The sequence below is a fragment of the Gallinula chloropus genome, assembly GCF_964237585.1.
Source record: "Gallinula chloropus genome assembly, chromosome: 3".
NCBI classification, from domain to species: domain Eukaryota; kingdom Metazoa; phylum Chordata; class Aves; order Gruiformes; family Rallidae; genus Gallinula; species Gallinula chloropus.
In genome coordinates, this window is record NC_140087.1 from 38,127,235 (window position 1) to 38,152,633 (window position 25,399).

At 43.4% G+C, this 25,399-nt stretch overlaps 1 protein-coding gene across 1 annotated transcript; it reads right to left on the bottom strand.

The window, feature by feature from the left end:
• Positions 1-24: 24 nt before the first annotated feature.
• On the bottom strand, positions 25-18,954 carry UNC93A (unc-93 homolog A; the record flags this gene model as incomplete). Its single annotated transcript, XM_084262221.1, has 8 exons — positions 25-290; positions 4,579-4,710; positions 6,306-6,441; positions 7,546-7,757; positions 11,711-11,836; positions 14,873-15,102; positions 15,870-16,051; positions 18,868-18,954. 8 exons carry the CDS (start codon positions 18,952-18,954, stop codon positions 25-27), a joined length of 1,371 nt encoding a protein of 456 aa, XP_084118347.1.
• Between the last annotated feature and the right edge of the window lie 6,445 nt (positions 18,955-25,399).

The window sequence follows — 25,399 nt, forward strand, 5'->3', positions numbered from 1 at the left end:
CTCCATCACACTAAGCCTGTTGGATTACATGGGTGTTTCCTGGGTGAAGGGCTCTATGTTTTTCTTCTTTGCAGCAGTAGGGGTCCCAGGGGAACTCTTAGCTTCCAGGTACTCAACCACTCCATACGTCACCATAGATAACACCAGCACAGACAATAAAATGTACAGTTTGATGTAGACTTGCAGTTTGGTACTATAACCAAAGGCAATGACAAATCCAACTGATTCCCAGAGACGGTAATTGGCAAAGGCAGCCTCCTTGTGTTTCTCAAATAAAATGCCATAGAGTCCTAGAAGGAAGGAGAGACATGATTTTTGAAGGTAAAGTCTGAAACCATGTGTTTTCTGCAAAGGGAATAAATAGACCACAATGAGAAAGAGAGACCCTCCTTCATAAATATCAGAAAAAGGAAAATACGATCTTTGTCCTAAAACATTTTTGCACTTCTATGGATTGTTATAAGTGAAATAACAGAACAACAATGACAAAATAGAGAACATCAGAGAAAAAGGGAAAGAAAATGGGAGGAAAGAAAAAAGAATGCACTGTCTACTTGTTCTTCAAACCATTTTTCACCTGCCTAAGAACATGCAGAGATTGTTCACATAAAATGCACGTCCCTTTTTTTTCACCAGACCTCGCCCTGAGGGAGCCCCCAGGGGAGGCTCGCACAGTGTTGCCTGTGCAAGACACGTGTCCTATTCATACTTGCCAAGTTCAGGGAAACTCACCCAAAACACTTCAATCAGGAAGCTGTTACTACTGGGCTCAGACTTGATACACAAAGGAAATTTGCTTCTCTGGCATAGCCAGGTTTTCAAATTTTCAGCCTCTGGGCAGGTGAGCAAAACGAATATCCTCTGGGCAGCAACTGGAGAGCTTGCTTGGCATAGAGACCTAGTTAAACTGATGCAGTTGTGTTCACTGGGAAGCTCCCACTGAGTTCAGTCAGCTGCGCACCCACAACTGGGAGTCAGGGAGGGATTCCCAGACTCCGGGTCTGACAGGTTGGTCACACAGGGAAGGGGAGAGGGCCTGTTTTCCTCCTTATGCTGAGCTATCATCAGTGGTGATAAAGAAGAGAGAGTTTCCACTGATTCAGCTGTGGTGTGTAGGGAGGGAAGGGGAGACGTATCATGAACCTTGACTCTTCTCATACACTTCTCTACCAACACATCTGTTTGAATATGCACATTCAGCCAAAAGGCAGAGTACAAAGTTCTCTAGAAATCTGGGTAGGGTCAGCTAACCCTTTGGTTTTGTTAAGAAGGGGAAGACATCATCTGTATGTAAAAATTCACTACTTCCTGATGACTTTAAGAGCACGTTTACTGAATGATTCAGTTTAGACATGATGAAAAACCTGGACAAGCGCGTCACAAAACATGCTTAGTTCATTAAGCTGCCTGAGTGCAGCATGAATTATTTTGCCTCATAAATGAACAAGTACAAGTTGTTCATATAACTTTGCTGATGTGCCCTGTGTTATCTTCTGAAAAGGCCTTAGTGAGAAGAGTTTAATACAGGAAGGTTTCTGATGTGTAAAGATTCTGGGTTTCAGCTGGTACCTGTTTTCCCTTGCTATTTTGAAACCGCTTTTTTCTTGATTGAAATGATGGAAGAATTGAGTGGGGTTCTAGTCCAAGGTAAAGGAAAAGATGAATTGGCAGGAAAGGTCTTGTTTCCAGGATGCATCTATGGTATTATTGCTACCATATATGGTATATGGATAGGACAACAGGGAATGGATTCAAGCTGAAAGAGGGTAGGTTTAGATTAGATGTTAGGAAGAAATTCTTTACTATGAGTGTGGTGAGGCACTGGTACAGGTTGCCCACAAAGGTTGTGGAAGCCCCATCTCTGGCAGTGTTCAAGGCCAGGTTGGATAAGGTTTTGGGCAACGTGATCTAGTGAAGGGTGTCCCTGCCCATGGCAGAGGGGTTGGAACTAGATGGGCTGTGAGGTCCCTCCCAACCCAAAGCATTCTATGATTCTATGATTCTATTAGCTAGCAGTTACGTAGCACCGCAGTGGTGGTTTTGCCTCAAACCTAAACATTTGCTCTTATCACAAACACTGAGGAGTGCAATGTGGCCAAGTTGCCTGGCTGAACCTTTAGCAGGATCTGCCAAGCTGGCTGAGTGGAGAGGCTGCTAGCTCTGAATTCTTGCAGCTCACTTCCATGGAAGTTCTCCTCCCTGCTTACTAATACCCATTTTCCCACTCCTTCCCCTGGTACTAGTAGGCGTGGGTATATAACAGGACCTCAAGAAACAATTTGATTCCAGATTTATAAACTTCCCAGACTGATTCATATCCTTGCTAAGGGCACCTAGAAAGAACTTTATTTTACTGCAGTCTACCCAGTAGCTCTGTGCCACGCAGTTGTTATTGTGCAGTTATTGCCAGGGGGGTAATAACAGCATTTGTGTTCAGGTTAGATAAGAGAGGGCATTACACACTCTGAAATGAGGCAGCTTTCACTGGAAATAAGTGAGAGTGTCCACAAACATATTAGGAAACTTTTAGAAGATGAAGTGACTCACCTACTGTGAGCCAATACATCCTCTAGAGGGAACTCCAGTATTAACTATCCACCGCCAGCTGAGGCATCTTCTATTACCATGAAATGCCTGAAGTATGTGGCACAAAGCCATTGTATTTATTCAGTGGTTAATCTACCGAGGCCCAGGCAGCAGTAGTGGGAGCTCGCCAAAGGAAGGACCACAGACCTTGGTCCCCAGTGCTGGTTTAGAGGTCTTATCACACCTCATAGCCTTTGGAGCTGTGGTGCATATCTGCATAAAACTGATGAAGGGGAGAAGAGATTTAGTCCTAAATGGGCATGTCAAAATTAAGATCCCGGTCTGGGTTGCAGGGGTCGAGTAATGTCACTGGACATCTCTGTTAAGGTTTCAGGTCATCACTCGATGCTTCAGTGTAACAGTGTGACAAACTCTTTATCATTTTATAACCAGGAGCTGTGGAAGAGCTGAACTGGCTACAGACAGACAGACACACACACACAAAGGAAGTTACTGTGATACTGTGCTAGCATAAGGAAAATTTGGGGGGGGGGGGGGGGAGTGTTCTGAGATAACATGAATGTGAAATTATCCCAAGTATTCTGCAAGAATTTGGTAACAGAGATGACCTATTACTGTGCTGTGATAGAGGGCAGTCTAGTCTCAGCACTGCAGACCTCACTCGTCGTCACATAAGCATGAAGCACTGTCCACCATCTATGCCTCATCTGAGGGGCAGGAACTGCAGCCACTCCATGGCCACCTTCTCTAACACTTAGGTTCTCTGTACTTACACAGTGGTAGATACACCCTCCCTTAAAAATCTTCAAGGCCGAGTTGGATGGGGCTTTGGGCAACCTGGTCTAGTGGAGGGTGTCCCTGCCCATGGCAGGGGGTTGGAACTAGATGGACTTTAAGATTCATTCCAGCCCAAACCTATCTGTGATTCTGTGATTCTATGATCAGCTCATTATGTGAATGTAACAACTGTACTGTATCACAAAGCAAAAGAACATCAAAGATTATAAGAAAAACCTTAATGCATCAGATAGACGTACAATGGCATAATTCAGTTACAGACTCTTAGGCTAGGAGAGCAACAAATGAGACAAATATACATCCACCTTTCCCATCCAATGTCCTCCTGGCTCTGGCAAAGACAAAAGCAGCACCGAGTTGGAGATTTCCTCTTGACTACCAGGCTTTGATAGTCCTCAAGAACATTTCCCCCTGACGTGATGTAACTCCAGCTTTAAAACACTTATATTTTTGGCAGTGAATCCCATAATTTGATTATGCATTGTGTGAATAAAGCATTTATTTTGATTTCTATAAAGCCTGCTGCCTGATAACTTTATTTGGTGCCACTATTCCTGTTACTAAGAGAAATAGTAAATTCTAATCACCTTCTCCATAGTACTAATGGTCTTACTGACTGCTTTACTTACTTGTCACTTGTCCAGGCTAAAGCAATTTAGTTTGTTTGTCTTCCTTTAAGTGGAAGTGTCCCGTGACTCTGCTCCTTTTTATTGCCCTCTTATGCCTTATCGCATTGGATTATGATTTTTGAAATGGCCCAAATCAGAACTACATAGATTTACTTGGTTGCATAATGTTGATCTCTGTTTTTCTTCTTCAATTTTTTTCCTAATAACTCTCAACAGCAATTTTACTGCTTATTTTGCTGCTGAGCTTTGATTTGATTTTTTTTTATTCAGAATGCTCTCCTTTATAGCAAGACAGACTAAAGGTATCATTCTTCTTAGTTTTCTAGCTTTCTTTGAAATATCTGTACTCCTCCAGAACATTTATTCTGAATTCACATTATCTTCTTCAGTGTTCTTCTCTCTTCATCTTGGAAAAAATTGTTTAATCAGTATTTTACTTCCATATTCCCAACTTATTCTTATTTATTCTATTTTCCAATAAGCTAAGATACATTTAGATGCTGACTTAAACCCATTATCATTTTTATGATGTGTTGTTTTATAAATACAAACATGCAGATTTTTATATCTCAAGAGGATGCATTTCATTGTCACTGGGACTTACCATTCGTTTGTGTTTGCCAAATGGCATCAGCTAGACCCCAAAGAGCAGGAAACACAAAAAACACAGCAAGCTGCTTAGGATGAGGTTTCCACAGCAGTAGGGCTATTATACAGGATATGTTTGTAACCGTGGCTGTTAATTTAGAAAGAAAGAAGAGAAATATAAATGCAATTACAAACAGGACAGGTAGTGGTAGATGACACAGTCAAATTCTTCCCCCAACTAGAGCACAAGGCATTAAAAAAATCTTTCTGGTTCACTGATATTTGCACTGACTGAGTTGATATCACATGCAATACCAGACAATGCAGTCCTTTGAGTGTCTTTAATTAATAATTCTTAGCAGTGTCCTGAGCTGAGAGATCCTTGGCACTGATATGGCTGTTAGCCCAAGGGACAAGAAGTGCCACTGAGTAGGAGAAGGGACTGCTGAAAGAGTTGCAGTCATCACATGAGGTATGTGGGAAGGGAATGGAAGCACCCTTCTGCTCTCCTTACCTAGTCCTTAAACATAGATTTCCTTTCAGGGCCAGAGGAGACAGTTAGGGATATGCAGAGGGTCTGGTGACTTTTTGTCTTTCTTTTAAAAAGTGGTTTGTAAATGAGGGAATGATTACACCTCCCCTCCCACCTCCTCGCCCCCTCCTCCCCCCCCCTCGACACACCTTCACAGGCTGAGTACAAAGAGCATTAAACAGAACTGAGGGGTTCAGAGGACTTGCATTACTAACACTACGGTTTTTCTTAATAATAATAATCATCATCATCATCTAAAATGAGCTTCCTAGAGTGAGACATACACCGAGGCTAGACACATGCAGAAGAATTTCTGAAGTAGTGACTGTAGCATAGCAGACTCTAAATTTCTTTGTGCAGGTTTAAAATTTCCTGTGGGGAAATGCCTGGAATGTCTAGATGCACATTGACTCAGTCGGTGATGTTTCTAATCATACAGGTTACTGTGTAATGGAAACAAGGTATTAGTACACTTCAGTAAATAGCTTGGTAGATAGGGGGTCACAAATGACACATTTCTTTGTGTTTTTCTGCCTCCATCACTCTGTTACTCATTGGACCAGTGTTCTCTGGAGAGTGAGATGTTCTTAAATATACAAATCTCCTCTCATGGCAACCTGGAAATTACTGTACCATACACAAGCCCTCAATTTATTCCAGCCTGATATGCTGACATAAGACTTTCATTTTTCTCCCTATAGAACAAGTAGTGAAAAGGACACCAGGCTAACCTTTAAACATTTTCCTGAAATTCCTAGACTAGGTTGCTTAGATTTACAAGTTCACCATCCCCTGAGACTCAAATCAACAGCATATCTCATGAGATTCTCAGTTGTTGTCACCCCATAAAATTGAGGAGGCTTCACCCTGGTGGAGAAATCCTCCTCAGGTCTGTGTAGGCCTCAACATTTGTGTTGTAAGACCATTTATCACTGGTTGCATTAAAAGTATGCTATAAAGTGTCAAAGCTCTAGGGTATGTACAGCACCCTCAAAAGCAGGGTGAACTACATCACCAGCAAAGTGATGTAAGGCAACTATCTCGCTACAGTGGTTAACTATGTTGCCTCCCTCCTCATGAGTGTGTTTCCTTCCAGATTGACTGTGGTTTTCATTGACAGCTGGCAGTGAACTCTCATGCATGCAAGGTGGGGAGCACTGGATTTGTTATGTTACATGAGGTGATGAGTCCTTTAAGGAATCTTTACATACCTAATGCAAACAGAAGTTTTCTACCCGTGAACTGAGAGATCTTTCCAAAAAGCAGAGAGCAGAGGGAATTTACAGCTGAAAAGCAGATCATCGCATAACCAACGTAATGTATCCCCAGGGCACAGGTCACATACGCCTGGAAGAGAAGAAACAGAGGTGACACATTTTCTTCAGTGACAATATGCAGCTAAGGCTCAAGGGTCTTAGCCTGGGTATTCAGTAAATAGTGGTTGAGATCAAAAGAGCAAAGCTACAGAGTTTGCTGACAAGAATGCATTGACATAGTTGGCCTTCAGCAGTGATATTCCTACTTCAATTCCCAATCAGACTGATGCCACACAAGCAGTAATAAGCAGGAGAAGAAACAAGCACTGCTCTCTATGTAAATAAAACTACTGGAAGTGGCACTTCTCTTCATTGCTCAAGAGATGCAAATTGACAGTCAGCACTATGGTCATTACGGAGCAGCTCCCAAGAAATGGAGAGGACCTCACCTATAAGAGCAGCCAATGGAGGTGGCCATGCTGTGCCCCTTTGAATCCATTCAAATACAGCAGTCAATGCACTCTTCCATCTGCTTACATGCAGGCTTTGAAAGCTTAAGTGTCAAATAATCATCTCAGGACATTTGCTTCCTTCCTTTGGAGTCTTTCTGGAGAAATGTCTGAAGAGCACACCTGTTATGTGTCTAGGTTTGTGAAGAAACTGAAGGAGCAGAGGTGTTTTTGACCATTTCAGTCTGTTAGGGTTTGGAGCTGTTGCTCTAGTGATTGGTGAGGGCTTTCAGCCAGCCCCATTGAGGGTTTGCCTTCTTACCGTAAAGGTTCTCAAAATAAAACACATGGTATGTGTGCTGACTTGCACTTACACAAACTCTAGGGAAACCAGAAGGAAGGAAGATATAAAAGCTTTGCAGAGTTCTGGCTCTTATCCAAGTTTGTTATTTACAACAATCTGAAGAGTTTGAACCTGTAGCTCTCTGCTGTGGCCTCCACTGGTGAGTTAAACTCTCTACAGCACTCTTTTTAGGGCTGTTCCAAGGGGCGTATTTACTGCTGGCCTCTCCTGTTTGAAGATGTCGCTCAGAGTTCATTCAAGTAGAAGTAAGCAGTAATTTAGCAAACCACAAATCACCATTGAAAACACCTTCATTGAACAAGTAAATATAGATCAGATGCAATAGTAAGGCACAAAGGCACAAAGATCAGTTGCATAAATAGATTTTGATTGTCATCCACACCTTTGTGTAGTCGCCAGAAAGAAATCCCTGTTCCAACCCACTGTACATTGTCAGAGGGATTAGAAGACACTGTCTTTTATCTTTAAGATGCTGGAAAGTTGCTAGGAACGTAGACCAAAAGGATGTTGTCTCTAGTTTCTCAGTCTCTGCTTGGTCAGATTTGATCTGGTCCAGAAATATAACAATCAGCAGCACAGCTAGCACACCACTAGCTGCAAAAACAAAACAAAAAGTTCATGAAAAAAATGAGGAATGCTGGAAGAATGATGGGAAGTCACTTGCTGCTGTTATTGTTCTGACTTAGTGCTCAGCTCTCTGTGGGATGTTTTGGCAGATGCATCTGATTCCGCTTCAGCGTAAAGGCCATTTCTGTGTAAACAAGGCGGCCTGATCTACATTCACATCTTCTGCATACAGTTGCACACCTCCCAAATCCCCTCAGCTTAACTGTGACCGGCCTGTTGTGAGAGCCGCCAGGCCAGCTGCATGGCCGCGGAGGGTGATCGCTCACCCTTCCAGGGCAAGCCAAGGGTCGCAGGGATGGGGAGCTGGCCAGAAACAGCTCCCTTGGGAGCTATCAAAAGGCTTTAAATCAACATGAGAGAGGAATATTCACTTCCAGAGCCAAGGCTTTCATGGCTGGGGAGGGGGGGGGGGAATCTTCCTTCAAATACACAGAAAGCAAAACAAAGGGCTCAAAGTAGAACTGCTGTCTTGGATCCCAGTATATGCTGCTTGTTTGTTTTTTTCTGTCAGCTCAGAGCCATGCTTTGAGTGCAAAATACATGGTATTTTAAAGATGACAGCAAGCAACTCTGAGGGACTTGAAAAAGGTGGAAGTTACAGCTTTGAACCTAGAATTTCCTAGCAGAAGCAGCATGCAAAAGAGTACACGGGGTAGTTAATCAGAAAGTAATCATGTATATTGGTCTAGGTTTGTGGCTTGTAGAGTGAATTGATACAGTGTTTTTCATGTTATCAAGAAGATAACTGTGTCTTATAATATACATTAGGCAGCCATGGATTCTCAACTGATTGCTTCGTTAGGAATGCAAGGCATGATTATGTTTCCTCTCTTACTTGTGCTGACTGGAATTCCATCCATGGAAACAAGTGGAGTTCAGGGTAAGAGGAGAACCAGGCACCTCTTTCCCATTCACACTGCCTGTTTAGTGTGATCCTATGTTACTGTGTACGGGCATGCTCCTTCCTGTGAACTTTTAAAATACATGAGCAGATTTAGACTAAATTTGCCTCGGTTTTTTATTGCTTATCATTTCTCATCCATGTCTCCTAGAATTGTATTCTCCAGTGTCCTGGTTCTCCACTGTGGCTGAGCTGTGAGCCATTTGTGATGTAAGCCACTGTCATTTCTGCCAGGGTGCTTGTTAGTGACTGTGGGTTGATGTAAGGACTTACATGCGTGAGAACATCCACATTTACAGGACAAGTATTCCATCAAATAGGGCAAATGAATCAAGATCGATGTAGGAGATAAGTAACTACATGGCTTAATAGAGGTTGGCACGAGCATAAATAGAAACATCCACAGTCCTTGAGAAAACTAAACAACAAAAGACTTTTCCATTATTGATGGTCTCCGCCCGAGCTGGGCAAAATATGCATTCAGCAACCAAATAGAGGAGACATTTAAAAAATGTCTGTGAATGAAATATTTAGCTATTTGGTTTCCCTCGAGGTAGGAAAAGACATATCTTTTATTAAGAGCTTAAAAGAAAAATGAAACCCTACTGACGCAGGGTCAGTAGACAGCAGGGTTGCATTCATTTTGCATGAGCAAAGCCTAAGGGAGCGCTGTGTGTTAGTCATCAAATTTAAATTTAAACTTGTGAGCCAAACCTGCCTTTAGCAGAAAGGCATCAGCTCCAGCACACTCTGGAAAGGAAGTGTAGGGGATATTCTTTGCATTTTCTCATCAATTAGGAATGGAGGTCGGGGAAGGAGGGAAGGCTTGTTGTGATGCCCTTGTCTGGCAAGGGCTGGCTCTGGGCAGATTGCATACTCTCTACTTGAGTTTATGACAAATTCAATGCATCTGTCTCAGTACAGAGAGTACATCTGTGTGCAGAGACTGCAAAGACAGTTTAGCAGAACTAAGGTGACATATTGCCTTGCCAGATACTTCTCCTTTATCCAGAGAATAACTTGTTTTGAGTCGGATACTTTTTGAACTTTCCTCACTAAATGAATCTTTGCACATCTATTTTGGTCTTTTCAATTTTTGGTGGCACCAGCCTTCCCCATCTTCTATTCCTTTCTGGCCTTATGCAAAGAAGGTCTATAGCAGCTGTAGTTACTAAATGGGAGACATGCTAATTCTTCTAGTGCTTCTCTCTATCTTTGCCTTTCACACTAAGGTATTAGAATTCAGTCAACAGAGCTAAGAATTGACTGAAGTTGTCAATCTCAGCAGAGATCCAAAAATCTCTCCCCAAATGACTGCATGTTCTGGGAGCTGTCTTTCAAGTCCACCTCTAATTAAAGTGTAGTTCTTGTGCTAAACTGTTTTACACATTGTAGGACACCTGCCTGTTCTGATAAGCATCCCCACATGACAAGAAGTTGGTGAGTCCAAGTACCACTAGCTGGGCTGCTCTTTGCATCTTAGACTTCTGTATGCATATGTAAATCTGCCAAGTAACTAGTTCATGATAACTGAGTGAATTTAAAACTGTTTCATGCATAACTGGATAAACTGCTGTAATCCTCTAATTGTGATGTGGGCATACTTTTGATTCTAGTCTGTAAGACCAACACTGACTTTGGGTGAAACAGTGGGGTGACCATCCTGGGCTTCAGCTTTATTCATCCTGATAGCAAAGCTGAAAGAGCATGGAATAGATGAGTGGACAGTGAGGTGGGTTGAGAATTGGCTGTCAGACCAAGCTCAGAGGGTGGTGATCAGTGGAGCAGAATCTGACTGGAGGCCTGTGACTAGTGGTGTTCCCCAGGGCTCAGTGCTGGGTCCTGTCCTGTTTAATATCTTCATTGACAACCTTGATGAGGGAATAGCATCCACCCTCAGCAAGTACCCGATGATACAAAGCTGGGAGGGGTGGCTGACACACAGGAACACTGCGCTGCCATCCAGAGACACCTGGACAGGCTGGAGAGCTGGGCAGGGAGAAACCAGATTAGGTTCAACAAAAGCAAGTGTAGAGTCGTGCGCCTGGGAAGGAACAACCATTTGTATCAGTACAGGCTGGGGGATGACCTGCTGGAGAAGAGCTCTGTGGAGAAGGACCTGGGGTTCTTGGTTGATGACAGGTTGGCCATGAGCCAGCAGTGTGCCCTGGTGGCTAAGGGAGCCAATGGGATCCTGGGGTGTATCAGGAGTGTGGCCAGCAGGTTGAAGGAAGTGATCGTTCCCCTCTACTCTGCCCTGGTCAGGCCCCACCTGGAGTACTGTGTCCAGTTCTGGGCTCCCTGGTATAAAGAAGACAGGGATCTCCTGGAGAGAGTCCAGAGAAGGGCTACAAAGATGATTAAGGGCCTGGAGCATCTCCCCTATGAGGAAAGGTTGAGTGAGCTGGGGCTGTTCAGCCTAGAGAAAAGAAGACTAAGGGAGGACCTTATTAATGTTTATAAATATCTTAAGTATGGGATGCAAGGGGAAATGGCCAGCCCCTTTTCAGTGGTCTGTGGAGACAGGGCAAGGGGCAATGGCTGCAAGTTGGAGCACAGGAAGTTCTACACCAACATATGGAAGAACTTTTTCACAGTGAGGGTGACAGAGCCCTGGGACAGGCTGCCCAGGGAGGTGGTGGAGTCTCCGTCTCTGGAGATATTCAAGACCCGTCTGGACGCCTATCTGTGCAATATGAGCTGGGGAGCTGCTTTGGCAGGGGGGTTGGACCCGATGATCTCTTGAGGTCCCTTCTAACCCCTATGATTCTATGATTTATTCCAGGTGAAAGGTATAACAAATGTTTTGTTCCTTTAGATAAAAATGACACAGCACTGGCAAAAGGCCTTTGAAACTATATAGGAAGGAATTGTTTACAGGTCTCAGATGTCTTATTTCCTTTTAGCAAATTGGATCGAAGGAGGAAGTTGGAAACTTCATCTGCAAAGTCATGCTAGGCTTCACAGACAGTAGGTTCCCCATCAGTGACAGTCATTAAAGATTGTGTGGATTACTTACCAGTGTAAACCCCCAGCAGAGTGTAGATTAAGGAGTTGGAGAGTTCTGCTGACCCAGTGGTGTTAGCAGTATCAGTCAGACAGTCATGTGCTCCACAGCATGCCAGGTTTTTTTCTGAGATTTCGACTAATTCAGTAAAAACCGAAAGAAAGGCAGGTCAGTGTAGAGATCAGATGAGTGCACGCTGTATGTAAACATATAAGGAGATGGGAATCCAACACTTGGTGATTAGTCCTGGTTTCAAATCCTTCCTGATTAAAGATGCTTAGCTTCAGAATCCCAGTTTAACACACAAAAATTTGGTTTAACAGAAACAGTTGCTTGAGACAGAACACTGAACTGAGGGTTACATAGAAACATGGACTAAAGCCAGAGGCTGAAATCTGAATCCAAGCTTAATTTGCAGTATTCAAAGTTCCAGTGTGTATCTGTACCTCTTAATCATAATACCCCACAAGTGCCTCAGTGTACACCACCACCGAACTGATGGAACTCAGTTCATACAGTCAGAGCACATTATCACTGTCCAGATAATTTCTGTATGTGTTACAGGAATGGAAACCACCTTGAGACACCTTTTTGGTTTACATACTCAAATTACAATTACCCACTAATGCAGTCTTCCATGAAATCAGCTTTCCCTGACTTTATTACTTTATTACTGGCTTTATGACTCCTTGAGAACATACTTGAAACTAGAACAGTTTGGCAGGGTTTGGAGTAAGACCTTTGTTTTGTTCAGTGTTGTGCTGGGCACGTGTCGAAGCCACACACACGTGTGCACTCACGCACCCTGTGTGCCACCATGTCACTGTGCCCACTTCCTAAGGTACCCTCTCTGTAAAGAAAAAGCACTAACCCAAAGTGTGAGCCTGAATAAGCTGTGTGGTGAGGAAGGCTGATCAAAACCCCAGAATTATTTCAGTGCTTTCACTGCAGAATTTGTCACTGGTCGTAGCATAATGAAGGCAATACAGTGCACCTTGGCTGATTCCTTAAACAGGATTTTCAATTAGGATTATTGTGTAACTACTTCTCGTGTATCTTTCCCCACTGGCTCCAATCAAAGCTGCTGCAATGTGATTCAGCTGTTTAACTGGCTTCATAAACAACTTTAGGTTTAACATCAGATAACACTTAACAGCATAAAGAAAACCATTACCTTATTATAGCCAGTGGCTACCGCTACACGGTTTTGAACAAACAGACCCTCAGCAAAATTACCATATGCAAAAGGTGAGTCCCACTAGTAGAGTGTGTAAGTGTGTAAAACAAGTTTTTATCTGTTTGTGCATCATTTGCAGATGAAGAATGCATCTTCAGATGCAGTCATATGCAATTACTGATACAGAAGCCACAAGGCAGGTTTTGCTCTAAATAAGGCTGCAATACTGATGAGTGAGAAGGGATGACTGTTGTCATTTACATTGATTACTGTCTCCTGTTGTAGTGTTACCTTATGGTGTAGCTTGCCTTGCTGTGTCTGGATGCAGTGATGCAGGCAATATGTCAAGTGTACATACATGTCTGAATTTTATGCATCTTGATTCTGCAGATACATACCCTATCTTTCCAACAGCTCAGTGAAATGATACATTTTAAGTATATGAACAAGATGGGTGGATATGTTTGCTGCACTGTCAGAGGAGAGGAAAAGAGGTGAGTGACTGGAGATCCTTACCTCCTCACCCCCCCACCAAGAAGCTCCCTCTAGATTAAAGCTGAGTCTCACTGAGAAGGCACAGCAGGGAAGCTTATGGTATGACTGCTCATTGCTGTTGTGAAGATATGCAAGGCTTTGGCTTTGAGGGCTGTTCACAGCACACCTCCCAGGAGTGCAGCATTTCCTGAAATCCAATGTAACTCATAAAAAATAAGTAAAACAGTTTCTTTAGTATTTAGAGGAACACCCTCAGAAGTAAAACTAGGAGGGGATTTATAAAGAAAAAAAAAAAGAGTATTTTAATCCTCTTATTAATATGATGTGTGCTTTGAAGCAGAGGAGAGTAAAATGGTTGCAGTCTGTGCAGACCCCACAGCTGCATCACAGCCTCTGCCCTGCAAATGAAGCCAGCATGGCCATTGCCTCCCGAGGCATCATGTGGCTCAGTGATCAGGTCAGCAGGGCTCTGTTCCACTTGCAGTCCTTTAGCATTCTGCTTTGATGGTGTTTCACCTATAGTTGCTTGGATTTAAAGGAAGCATCATTCTCCATAAGTATCACCCTTGTGACAACTAGTTTGGCATAAACCCAAGGATTCAAAGACTAAAACCTGATGCCAGCCCCCTGACTTAATACCTACTTGAATATCCTCCAGAGGACATACTGTTTGACTGAGCCAGGGAAGTACCTTCTTGCCATTCATAGCAGCTGTGTATGTGGAAAGCTCTTTCTATGTCCATCCTGTTCTGACTTTGACAGGATAGGAAATGCATGGGAGACTGCAATGATAATACCTTGTAGCACTTTGAATCTCTGAGGTGGTGTCCAAATATTAATTTATCTTCCCAACTGCCCTTTTAAAGCTTACACCAATTACAAGCATGGGAAATGAGGGCAGTGCTGTTGAGTGATTTCCTCAAGCTACATCGGCATCTGCTGTCTGAGCCTGAAATACAGCAGAGGAGCCTGGCAGGCAAACTCCTGCCAACAGCTACTTCTATTTCTTCTTGACAATTCTGTAAATCACTCATTTACAGCAAGCACCAGAGTCAGCTTGACTAACCTTGAATGTTTAACAGCAAATTAATCCAATACTACAAGCATTGCAGAAAGGCTGCTTGTTTTGCCTTTTATTTTAATCCACTTTACATAGGAGCCAGATGTTAAAGACTGTCTCTGCCAGCAGCCTATCTGTGCTTTACCACACAGGGATGGGATTCAAAAGGAATTCAATAGACATCTATTTGTGGGCTAGTTGTCTGAACTCTCTTTACAGCTGATGAAGACTTGATAGAAAACAGACACTTCCAGAGAGCAATTGAGCCCATCTATTTCAGACATCTACCTCCAGATGAGCTAAGTCACATCTGAAGTGCCCATTCCCACTGACTATGAAAGCAACTGAGGACCACCAGCTCAGCTACAAGAATCTACCTTTTAACTATCAGGAAGTAGCTGTGTTTGTACAGAGCAGCACCAAGATTTTAAACGTATTTTACCTTTGTTGGATGCTTGGCTAAATATCAAGGATGAGATAAGATTTCCCCAGATGCCGGCGGACTGAAATATCAGAAAGAAGACCCCAAAGTATTGGTTGATAATGTCCTTCACATTTTTTCCTGCTTTCTCAGCGTATGAATTGCCAGCAATGGTGAGGTAAGTGCATTTGGCAGACCAGAGTGGTGCTCCTCCTAAGCCCAGGATCACAGAGGTAGGGATTAGCGTGTACCTGCCAAAGAACACTTCATTTAGCATAGTTATCATCCGTTAGCATAATAATCATTTGACCAAAGATCTGGAGGCAAAAATGGGCATCAAAGAAATAGATCTATCCTTTGTGTGATTCAATAAGTCTACTATATGGAAGAAAGAAATATCTTATGAAATTTAGGATGTGCAAGCAGTCCCAGCTGTGTCCAGGAGCTAGGTGCAGGCCAGGCTGGCTAGGCCTGCATTCACATGCCCTATCCTTTTGTAACAGAGCATTAAATTGCACCTGTGTCTCAGAAGATGGATCACAACTTCCCTCCACAAAGTTGTGGCCCCTGTCACTGGAGAATGGGAGCAAATTGTTCATCCATGTCCAAAAGGGCAAAACAGCAGCTGGCTTCCTCCTGTGGTCCTCTATTCACAGAGCCACTGGCTGCAAGACAGCCTTCCCTTCAGGTTTTTCAAAAATAGCCCTAAAAGACACTTGGATTTTAAACTGCTGATTATTCTTTTTTTCTGAATGGAAATCTCTGCTGCACACAGGAGTCAGTGAAGCAGCTTCAGGTGGACAGATGGATGCATTCATTCTGGCTTTTTGCACACTTTCATCTGTCTGCTTCATCTGCTACTGGATTTATGCATCCCTCTTTCTTGCAGGTAACACCTTTTGTATCAAATCCAAAACACAGAAGTAGAGTAGGGATTAAGAATAAAAAGAAGAATGAAATTCTCCCTTACTGATGTTGTTCAAATACAATAGACAGGTTTAAAGTATATAAATTGTACCAGCTGGCATAGAAGTTCCCTAAGGAGAAGGCAATGTAGCAGCACATCGAGCCTGCAATGGTCCACTTGCAGCCCAGCTTCTTGATGAGTATTGGAGGGAGGAACATGGATGATAAGATGAGTGCAGCATAGAGAACACTTAGGGAAGCAACGCCCAGGCCTTCTTCTGAGTGGAGACTGCTCTGCATAGACAAAACCAGCGGGGACAGATTTTATCACATGTTTCTATGGTGTACAGAGAGTGGTGTCAGGCAGAAATAGACAAGGAAGCAGGTGATAGGTATTGCTGTCTCCTTTCCCCAAAGCAGTCTGATTATGGAAAATATGATAAAGAATCAGGTGAGGATTGCTCAGGTTCGGAGCCTCGATAAGTTAGGCTTTCGATTATTTAATGTAGTCTGTTTGAGTTTCTCTTTGAAAGCAAGCTAAATGAAGGAAAACCTTTTCTTGGCCTTCCCTTTTCCTCTCTGTCAGGAATATCCTCAGATCTGCATTGCAAGGGCTGACTTGGCAACATCGGAAGATTCTTTGCTTTAAACTACAGATCTGATAATTTCTAAAGTCTTCAGAGGCAAAGGTTCAAATATCCTAATATGCTCATACCAACCCTTTGTAGCTGGCAGTAATTGATTCACATTTTCAAAAGGGAGGATTAAGATTTTACTGATCTAACCAGGTTTTATATTTTTATGCTCAAAATAGTTCTCTGATCTTGATACTGTAATAGTTGCAATAAGAAGATCAGGGTGTTGCTTATCAGCATTTTCCTGTTAGTTTTCATTAAAAGCTTAGGTGATCTGATACGATTTTGCAAGGGGGAGTGAATGGGGAGGGGGGTTTAGCACTGGAGGGCGCTGGAGGAGGGCAAGGCTGTTGGCAGTTGCATCCAACACTTGCAAGCCCTGCGGTGGCTCCCTTAATAAGAATCACAGAATTGTAGAGTTGGATGAGACCTCAAGGGATCATCGAGTCCAGCCCCCAAAGCAGGCATCAGGACAGTGAGGAGAAGAGGGAATTTTCTCTGTCAAGCAGTGTCAATGTATTTGGAAACTGCAATGGTTGTTTTGTGAAAAGGCGAAGAGAAATGACTGCGGGCTGATCACTGTGGTCTTATTTCTGAAACACGACATGCCTGGTTTTGTCAGCTACAGCTTACAAAAATTAGGAGCCAGGACTCCAAAATCATATGATTGTTACTGGGTTTTTTTGAGAGTGGGTGTAATGTTGAAATAAATTATGCATATTTTTAATACTTCTCCCACAGGCTACAATACAATGACTGCACCTCACCAAGTCAACCAGCCAGGTATATCAACCAGTCAAGGTATATCAACCAGCCACGTATAACCACCAGGACAAAATGGAGAGAGGGCTACCTTATGAATCACTGCCACTCCTTTCTGCAGAGTTAGGGGATGCTTTACGTTCTAGCACTCAGCCTGAGCGTGCACAATTTCAGAGGGTGTTGCTGACTCATGGGGTCTTGAGTTTATCATTCCCTCCTTGTTAGTCTGCTCAGCTTGTAACTTCTCCATCTATGTTTGGGACTGTTTTTGCAAAACTTCTCTGAACTTGGAATTGACAGGATCAATGAACAGAAAATTCTTGAGGAGAGGAGATGTACAGATCTAGCAGGGACCTCCTCCTGTAATGAGGTCAACCCCTCATTGCAAACAAATGTATCATGTTCAGTATCAAGGTCCACCTTTAAAGTGTACGGATGATTCCCACACCAGTTGGGAAATCCTACTAGAATCCAATTGGTCAGGATAATTCTTTAATATCTTGTCCAAATTTCCTTATGGATGGCTTATATTCATTTATTTGTTGCTAGGCCAGCAGAGTCTTCTAATCTGAAAAGTTTTGCCTCGTGTTTATTTCATCTGAAGTATTCATAGACAGCAACATCAACCTTGAGTCTTTTTATATGGCCACACTAAACAACCTGACAGTATCATAAGTGTTCAAATATTATGGAAACCATCTCTGCTACTATGTTTTAAGATGTTAATGCTAATACAAGCCACAGCTGCCTTTGATTTAAAATCATATTTTTATTATTACATTACATCATGATGCCAGGACTTACTGTATTCTTTTATACTTTATACATTATACTTAATACTTGAACATTATTTAATAGATTGGATATACATGTTTTTTATTTTACATCGTTGTATTAAATTTATGTTATATATATTTATATATATTGTCAACAGTATCCTGCGCTGCATCAAAACCCAGTGTGACCAGCAAGTCAAGGGAGGTTCTTACCCTCCACTCTGCTCTGCTAAGCCCCCACATGGAGTACTGCGTCCAGCTCTGGGGCAGAATAATAAAGACATGAACCTATTGGAGTGAGTCCAGAGAAGGGCCACAAAGATGATCAGGGGCTGGAGCACCTCTCCCATGAAGACAAGCTGAGGGAGTTGGGCTTGTTCATGGAGAAGAGAAGGCTCCGGGGAAACCTTACAGCAGCCTTCCAGTACCTGAAGGGGAAACAGGAAAGCTGGGGGGGCTTTGGGCAACTTTGTCTAGTGGAGGGTGTCCCTGCCCATGGCAGGGTTGCTGGAACTAGATGGTGTTTGAGGTCCCTTCCAACCTAAACCATTCTATGATTCTGTGACTAATAATAAAAATCATAGCAATTTAGAAATACTCAGAAGAATCCCTGTCTAGAAATGAGTTTGTTTTCCATTTTGCTTTTTTCTTTTGAGAAAGATCTGAGAGAAATTTGGTTTTCATTCAAACAGCTTTTTATGGACCTAAAGAAGTAGCCTGACACAAGTATTCAAACTGTTTGAGAAATACTAGAGTAAAATATTTAGTAAATGAGTGAGGGATACTAACCTGCACCCAACTGATGACCCAACCCACTTCATAAAAAATACTGTGCATGCTGTCCTCACAGAAAATCTGTCAGGTTTCACACAGGCAGCTGGCATGATGCCCTTCCAAGCCAGCTGTCTTGCCAACTGCTGGGACGTGCTCCACTTACCTGTAGGTTCTGGAGTCCTCCATAAGCAGTGAAGAGAAGTAAAAAGCCAAAAGAAATGATCAAAACATTCTTAAGATTCCTTTCCATGTTGATTCATACAAGACAAAAGGTCAGCCGGTGTGCAGAGCTGATCCAATTATTCCAGGAGATGCTCTGAGTTGGAGAAAAACAGCTTATGTTTTGTTGGAAAAGGTCACTTCTTACTGCATTTGTAGAGGAAAGAGTTGTTAATTATTTGAGGATTGGTCAGTGAACTTTACTTTTCCTGATAGTGAAAACGCCTTACGGAGTTGTTACTCATTCACCTGTTGTGGCTGAGGCAATAACGAGCACTCCCAGAGGACATCAGTCAGTTTTTATTAGGCAGGTATGTAAGTCACTTCCAACACTTGTCCCGATTTTAGTGTTGCAGAGGTACATTACAGAGCTCTCTCCTATCACTAGCATGGGAGAAAAAAAAATGCAAGCAGCAAAATGCCTGTCTACCATCAAGATACGCCAGTCCATAAAGGGCAAAGATTAAAAGATAGCACAGAAATCAGGTCTATTGCTGAGCTAAGTCTATGAACGTGTACTAGGAAGTGAGGTTGTGCTACACCGTTCCCTGCACACACCAGCTCCCTAGCTGTGCAGCACATAACGAGAAGATTGCTGGCTGCTTGGCGAGTGAGAGTATCTTCACCTGTGGTGAACCCCATGGCTTTGGTGGTTCCAATTCACCAGGTCATACTCATGAAAATATTTTTTATCCCCACCTTTCCCATCCACTCAGAAGCCATGAAGAAACATGGACTGAGCAGATAAATGAAAAAGCAACTCTCCTACTCACAGCAGCCATTGTGGGATGTGTTTTGCATTGCCTGTGCTGCCTGGCTCAAGGAGTGGAGTTTCCCTGTAGCCAGCCAGCCCAGCTGTGTTTGCCCCTGCTTGCCCCTGTTTTCAGAGCCTGCCTCTGCAAAGTTGCTTTGTCTCTGTTCATGACACACTGGCCATCCTTCAAATCCTGATTGAGCTTTTGAATATCCCCCTTCTGAGCACCCAAATCCCTCCCTGCCCCAAAGCCTGACGGGGCGAACAGACCCTTCCTGCAGCTGTAGCTGAGGAGGGATTTGAACTTGGGAGCAAAGCAGGGTCAAAAAAAAAAAGTCCATGCAAACACATGGACATGTTGGGGTGGATGGTGGTCTGTAGGGTCTGCTGGGAACGCAGTGTCTGGTGGGAACACAGACCTAAGGCCTGGTCTAAATCCCACTAGATGGCACAATTTTGCTTCCCACGGGGACATTTGCGGGTGAGGGGAGGAAGCTTTAATGCACTAATTCATTTAATACATTAAAGAGGTCACAGCTAGTTTCAATTCTGGAGAAAATTCCTGTATGTGCCTTTTCATTTTCTTCTTTTGTCTTATAATCTTCTTGAATGAAATAATGCAGAAAACATAATCTTTTAATTCTCTATTGTTAATGGCACTCCTATATTGCAAATCTAGATAGTGAAATACTGCCTTTTTATTTTACTGACTACTATGCCCAGCATGCAAAGGCTTTCAATTAGATCACAATGCTACTCTTGTTTTGCAGTGCTTGTAATCCTCTACGTGGCTTATAAACCAAACTAACCGTACTTTGGCCTAGAGATTTCCAACCTTCTTAGCTTTATGGAACCTTGCAATTTGCCAATGCAGGTCCCTGCTTAAGCAATTTATACCTGGTGATAATATACTCGTTTCTGGTTTGGACCCCTTGGAAACAATCTGCAAAATTCTAGGGGTTTGAGGTGATGGGTTGAAAACCTTTGGAAAGAAAAAAAAAAAAAGGAAATGTAAGAATAAAGCTTATCCTAAACAAAAGTTTAGGGGAGAACCAGGGATAGTGCAAAGCTCCTCAGTTCTAAAAGCCTTTTAGTGCTCTTTCTTGACATTAGCAGTAATAACAACACAGCTGTAAAACAATCGGCATTAACTGGATGCTATTTTTAAAATGTGGTGTTGGGTGGGTTGTCTGACCAGCACTTCTACTCTGGAGGAATTCTCAACCCCTGGCTCAGTCACGTCCTCTTGGCAGCAATTGTTGGAATGCATACCCGGGATGGTGGGGGTTTTGTGTAGGAGTTTTTTTCTCTCCTTTCAACTGATCAAAGACTTTTCTCCTCCTGTTCCGCATCCCTTGCCCAGAGCTTCGGGTTATCCAAGTGATGGGTCCTGAGCCCCTCCTTAGGAATGTGCAGAGTCTTTACCAAGGAGATCTGATAAGGCCAAGGATCTCTTCTTCCTGTGGTACCAGGCAGGGGCAGCTCTGGCAGGCCTGCTGTGCATCACCCTTGACACCTCTCTCATTCTTTCTGCCAGTCTAAGATTAAGTGAGCCTCTGAAGCTGTGCACTGCATTTTGGGCTTAGCTTTTGCATAGGAGGTTGTAGTCACCAAACTGAAATGTCTTGCAGAGCACAATCACAAAAAGGGGAGATAAAAGAGGCTGGTTAAATTTGTGAGTCCATCCCCAGCCAGTCACGTCTATTTTCCCATGTTTATTTTCTCACCGTAAAGGAGGGCAGCCTTTGCTTAAAAGATCAGAGCACCAGAGGCTAAACTTTGGGGAGTTTTGTGCTTCATAATTATAATTTCCTTATTTAGTATTTGCTGGTTAAATATATTGTCAAGCCAGTAATTTTAACACCACCACCACAAAATACCCAACACCCAGAATACTCACCATAGGATTTTCTGACTTAGGAGGCTCTTAATTGATCGGCTCCTTGGTGGTACATGGTATCCCTTGAGTATCTGTAGAAAGGGTGGGGGTTTTTTATATGCCAGCTGGCTAATGGTTAGGCCACCCACATAATAAGTACAAGTTTTGCAAGAGATGCTGCAAGAGATGTTCTCAGAGATGACCCTAACTGACACTGGTCTCGGAGGAGCTGACACTGAGCAGGAGCTGCAGTGGACAAGTGTTTGCCCATGGATGCCTCCAAACACAGAGATGGGGAGAGACAAGAGTGAAGACAGAGTCTGCCTACTCCTACTTGGAGAAATGAAGCCGATTCCTGCCCTTTTTCCATGTTGAAGGCATTGAAGATGTACTACAGAGGGACATCAGGACAGAGCCTATTCTCCTGAAGTCTAGCGGTACTAGAAAACCCTTTGTATACTGCCTTGTGCTGGTGACCTTAACTGTGGCAAAGCCAGCATTGGAGGGGACCATACCATTGTATGGTCCTCCTTGGTGAGCTACCTGGATCACACTCTGAGCTGGCTGAATCCACTCTGTGCTATTTAATTCTTCCTGTTAGACACACGAGCCTTGAATTGTCTTCCTGGAGGCTACTGTGGGGTAGTCAGACTCTCCTTCATCTAATCCACCACCACCCCAAATGCTCACCTTCTGGGGGTGTCACACAGAAGACACTCTTCATGGACAGTAGCAGTGCAAGTGCCCTGAGGAAATAAATTTCTTCTTCAGAGTGTGGGGTACCTGTAAAACATAAGGCTGATGCAACAGTCAACATTAAATGATCCAGATATGATTTTTTTTTCACAGTTTGCAGATGGCATTGGAAAGAATGAATGATTCCTAGGAGATGCCCAGACATGTCTTAACTCCACTGCAGCCACTCTTTTCCAAAGTCCTGTTCTCCATTGAAATTAGCCTGTCCTGACATACTGGCAGTGTTCCCACCTGCCAGACCGGTGTTTGAGTTCTCCATTTTTATTAGCCCCTTCAAAACAAAATGGTCATTCCTGACAGGGGCCTTAGAAAATAGAGACTGTTATATGTTGAAGGAAAGTCATAATTTGGATATGAGATTCATAATACTAAGCTGAACAGATCAAGGAGTAAAAGCTGTTTTCTCCTGGGAAGGAGGTTGGAAAGGAGTTTCCAGACAGCAAACTCATTCTGCTCACGGAGTTGGAGGGAAAGAATTTTTGTTGTGCTCCAGCAGGGTGAGTTGTTCCTGTGTGCCTCTAAAGGTCTAAACATCTCCCCTTCCTCCAGCATTTCAGCACGTTTCCAAATTTCCTGTATTTCCCTTCTCCCCTTTCAAATATCACTCCTCCTCCACCATGCAATGCATTGGCAGATACTGTCCTTTCATCTGTTCTCCCAAGACCCCTCTACATGCATGGCTGCATAGACATCAGCATGCCACTTCTGTCTGAATCCTACCAGCTGATGTCCTCTGTGTTTCTCTGGAGGCACCAAACTGTCTATTTCAATTTTTCTTTATGCCCTTGATGTATGCCGTCCTTCCTTACTGCTTCTCTGTTCACTAGCCATCACTCTGCCTTTGTCTCCCTGCTTCTCCCTCCTTACCTCATCTCCTGAGTGCCAACAGACTTTTTGCTTCTTAAGGGAGTCACCTGAAAACTGCTGGTTGTGTTCCCGTCTCACAGGTCATTACACTATTTTTAGCCTCATTGGCTGTAAGGCTCCTCTCCATTCTCCCTCAACACTGCTCTTAATATCTCCTGAGGTCCTTTTCCACCTCCACTACCTATCCCTCAAGGAAGAGGAGGAGAGATGCCTTGTCCTCTGGGCTGGGAACCCATGGGTGAAGCGTGGCTAAGCAGAAGAGGAGCAGAGATGGAGCAGGCCACAGGCTTGAATGAAGCTGCGATTTTTGGTTTGGTTTGGTTTTTGGGTTTTTTTTCTGCCACTGTGCAGGAGGCTTTCTCCTTAGGGCACTTGTCTCTGCTGAATCCAGCTGTCCAAATAACCAATATTGTCCCTATAGTAAAGGCAGGGCTCAGTTTAGGATAGGGTGATGTGGTGCCAGCCCAGGCTCACTCATAAATCTTCATGAGCCAGAGAAACAGCTCCTTTAAGTGTTGGAGTTCTTACAGATGTTGCTCTCCTCCTGACATTTTCATCTCTCTTGGCTGTAGCTTTTGATGCATGAACACCCTCATGTCTGCATCTGTGAACACCTGCACATCTGTGAGGGTGTTCACAGATACTAATTTTAGCCTCAGGAGAGAGTTAAGATTTTTGAAGGTAAGCCCCTGCCCTGTGTAGCAGCTGACCTCTCTGCAGAGGACAGCCAAGGGGATCAGCGTCTCCAGGCTGACAGCTGCTCATGAACAGCCCCTGTTCCTCCACCAGAGCCATCTTGCAATGATTCTCTTATACAAAGGTGCTTTCATCTGGTTCACTCAGCCTATTTACATTTTATACCTTCTTAAAGCTGTTGCCTGAGCGCTGACATCGTACGTGTGCCTTGCCCTGCATTTTGGATATTTTGGAATAGCTGGGGTAAATGCATTTCTAATCCTAAACTAGCTTCTGTGACTCAGTTGGTAGGACTTAACACCCTGCTAAGATAAAGATGCCACTGGTGTGATCTGTGCTTTTATAATGAAAGGGTAGGGAGGCGGATCCTGCATATGAACAATAGACTTTTGTACAGCAGCGGCTGGGAAGTCTTAAGAGCCACTTACTGGAAACTGCTCTGCTGCATACTAGTTGTTCACATGAGTATGCATCAGAAATTCCTCGCACACACCCATGATGTGGGCTGGGAGGATGGGACTTTGTCAGCAACTCAAAACATGTACTTTCTCCTTTCCCTTTTTGGTTCAGGGGTGGCTGCTCATGTTATTAATGTCCACAAGCTAGCACAAAAAAACAAAACAAAACAAAACAAAACAAAACCGATTTATAATGCTCAGCCAGGAAGCTCCTGCTTTTGAAAGGGTATCACAGGGGCTTGTGGACAATTTATCTCCTTGTGGAAATAAGAAAGGGAAGAAGAGTGGAGCTTGATCCCAAAGAGCAGGGTCGCTTGAAGGCATATTGTGTAGACATTCCACAACATGGATGTTCTAATGCTCCAGTGCCCTCCACCTTTCATTTGTCCATTAGTTGCACCCATGGCTAGAGACTGGCATAAGAGGAATATTTACCACCTGTTTACCACCCACTAGCCATTAATGTAAATATCTATCTCAGATAGAAGATAGCATGAGTCCCTTCCTCCCTAAGCCTCGCTCACACTTGCTTCTGCTTTCTGCTTCTGCTTTCTGCTTCTGCTTTCTGTCCCTGAATATACTATAACCCTGTGTAGGAGCTCTGAAGCTGCAGAAGTGTGAGCAAGGGGTTCCTGAGAGTGAAACATAAAATATAAGGTTGTTCTGTACAGTGCAGTATGGCATTAGAGAAAGGGGGCATCATAGGCAAATAGGTGATATAGGTGAGTTTTTTCCTTGTTTTTCATTTCCTGCAGTAAATTTTTATGATCAAACTTTTGCCCCAATCCCAGTAGATACCACCAAGTGCCCAAGGCAAGTGACTGCCTGTTTTACCTGGCCTTTTCTGTGACAGAATATATGGGGAAGCTCCATAACCTTCCCCTAGGGTGACAGAGAGTCTCTCCCAGGCCTGAGCAACAGAGTCCTTCCCATGCCCAGTATCATGCAGCCATCTATCCAGGACACTATTTCCCTACCAGCTGTCCCTGACCCTTTTCCTCCTGTCTGCAGCCCTGCCTTCTCCCACACACATCCTTCCAATTGCAGGCCCATTAGTCTCTGTCTC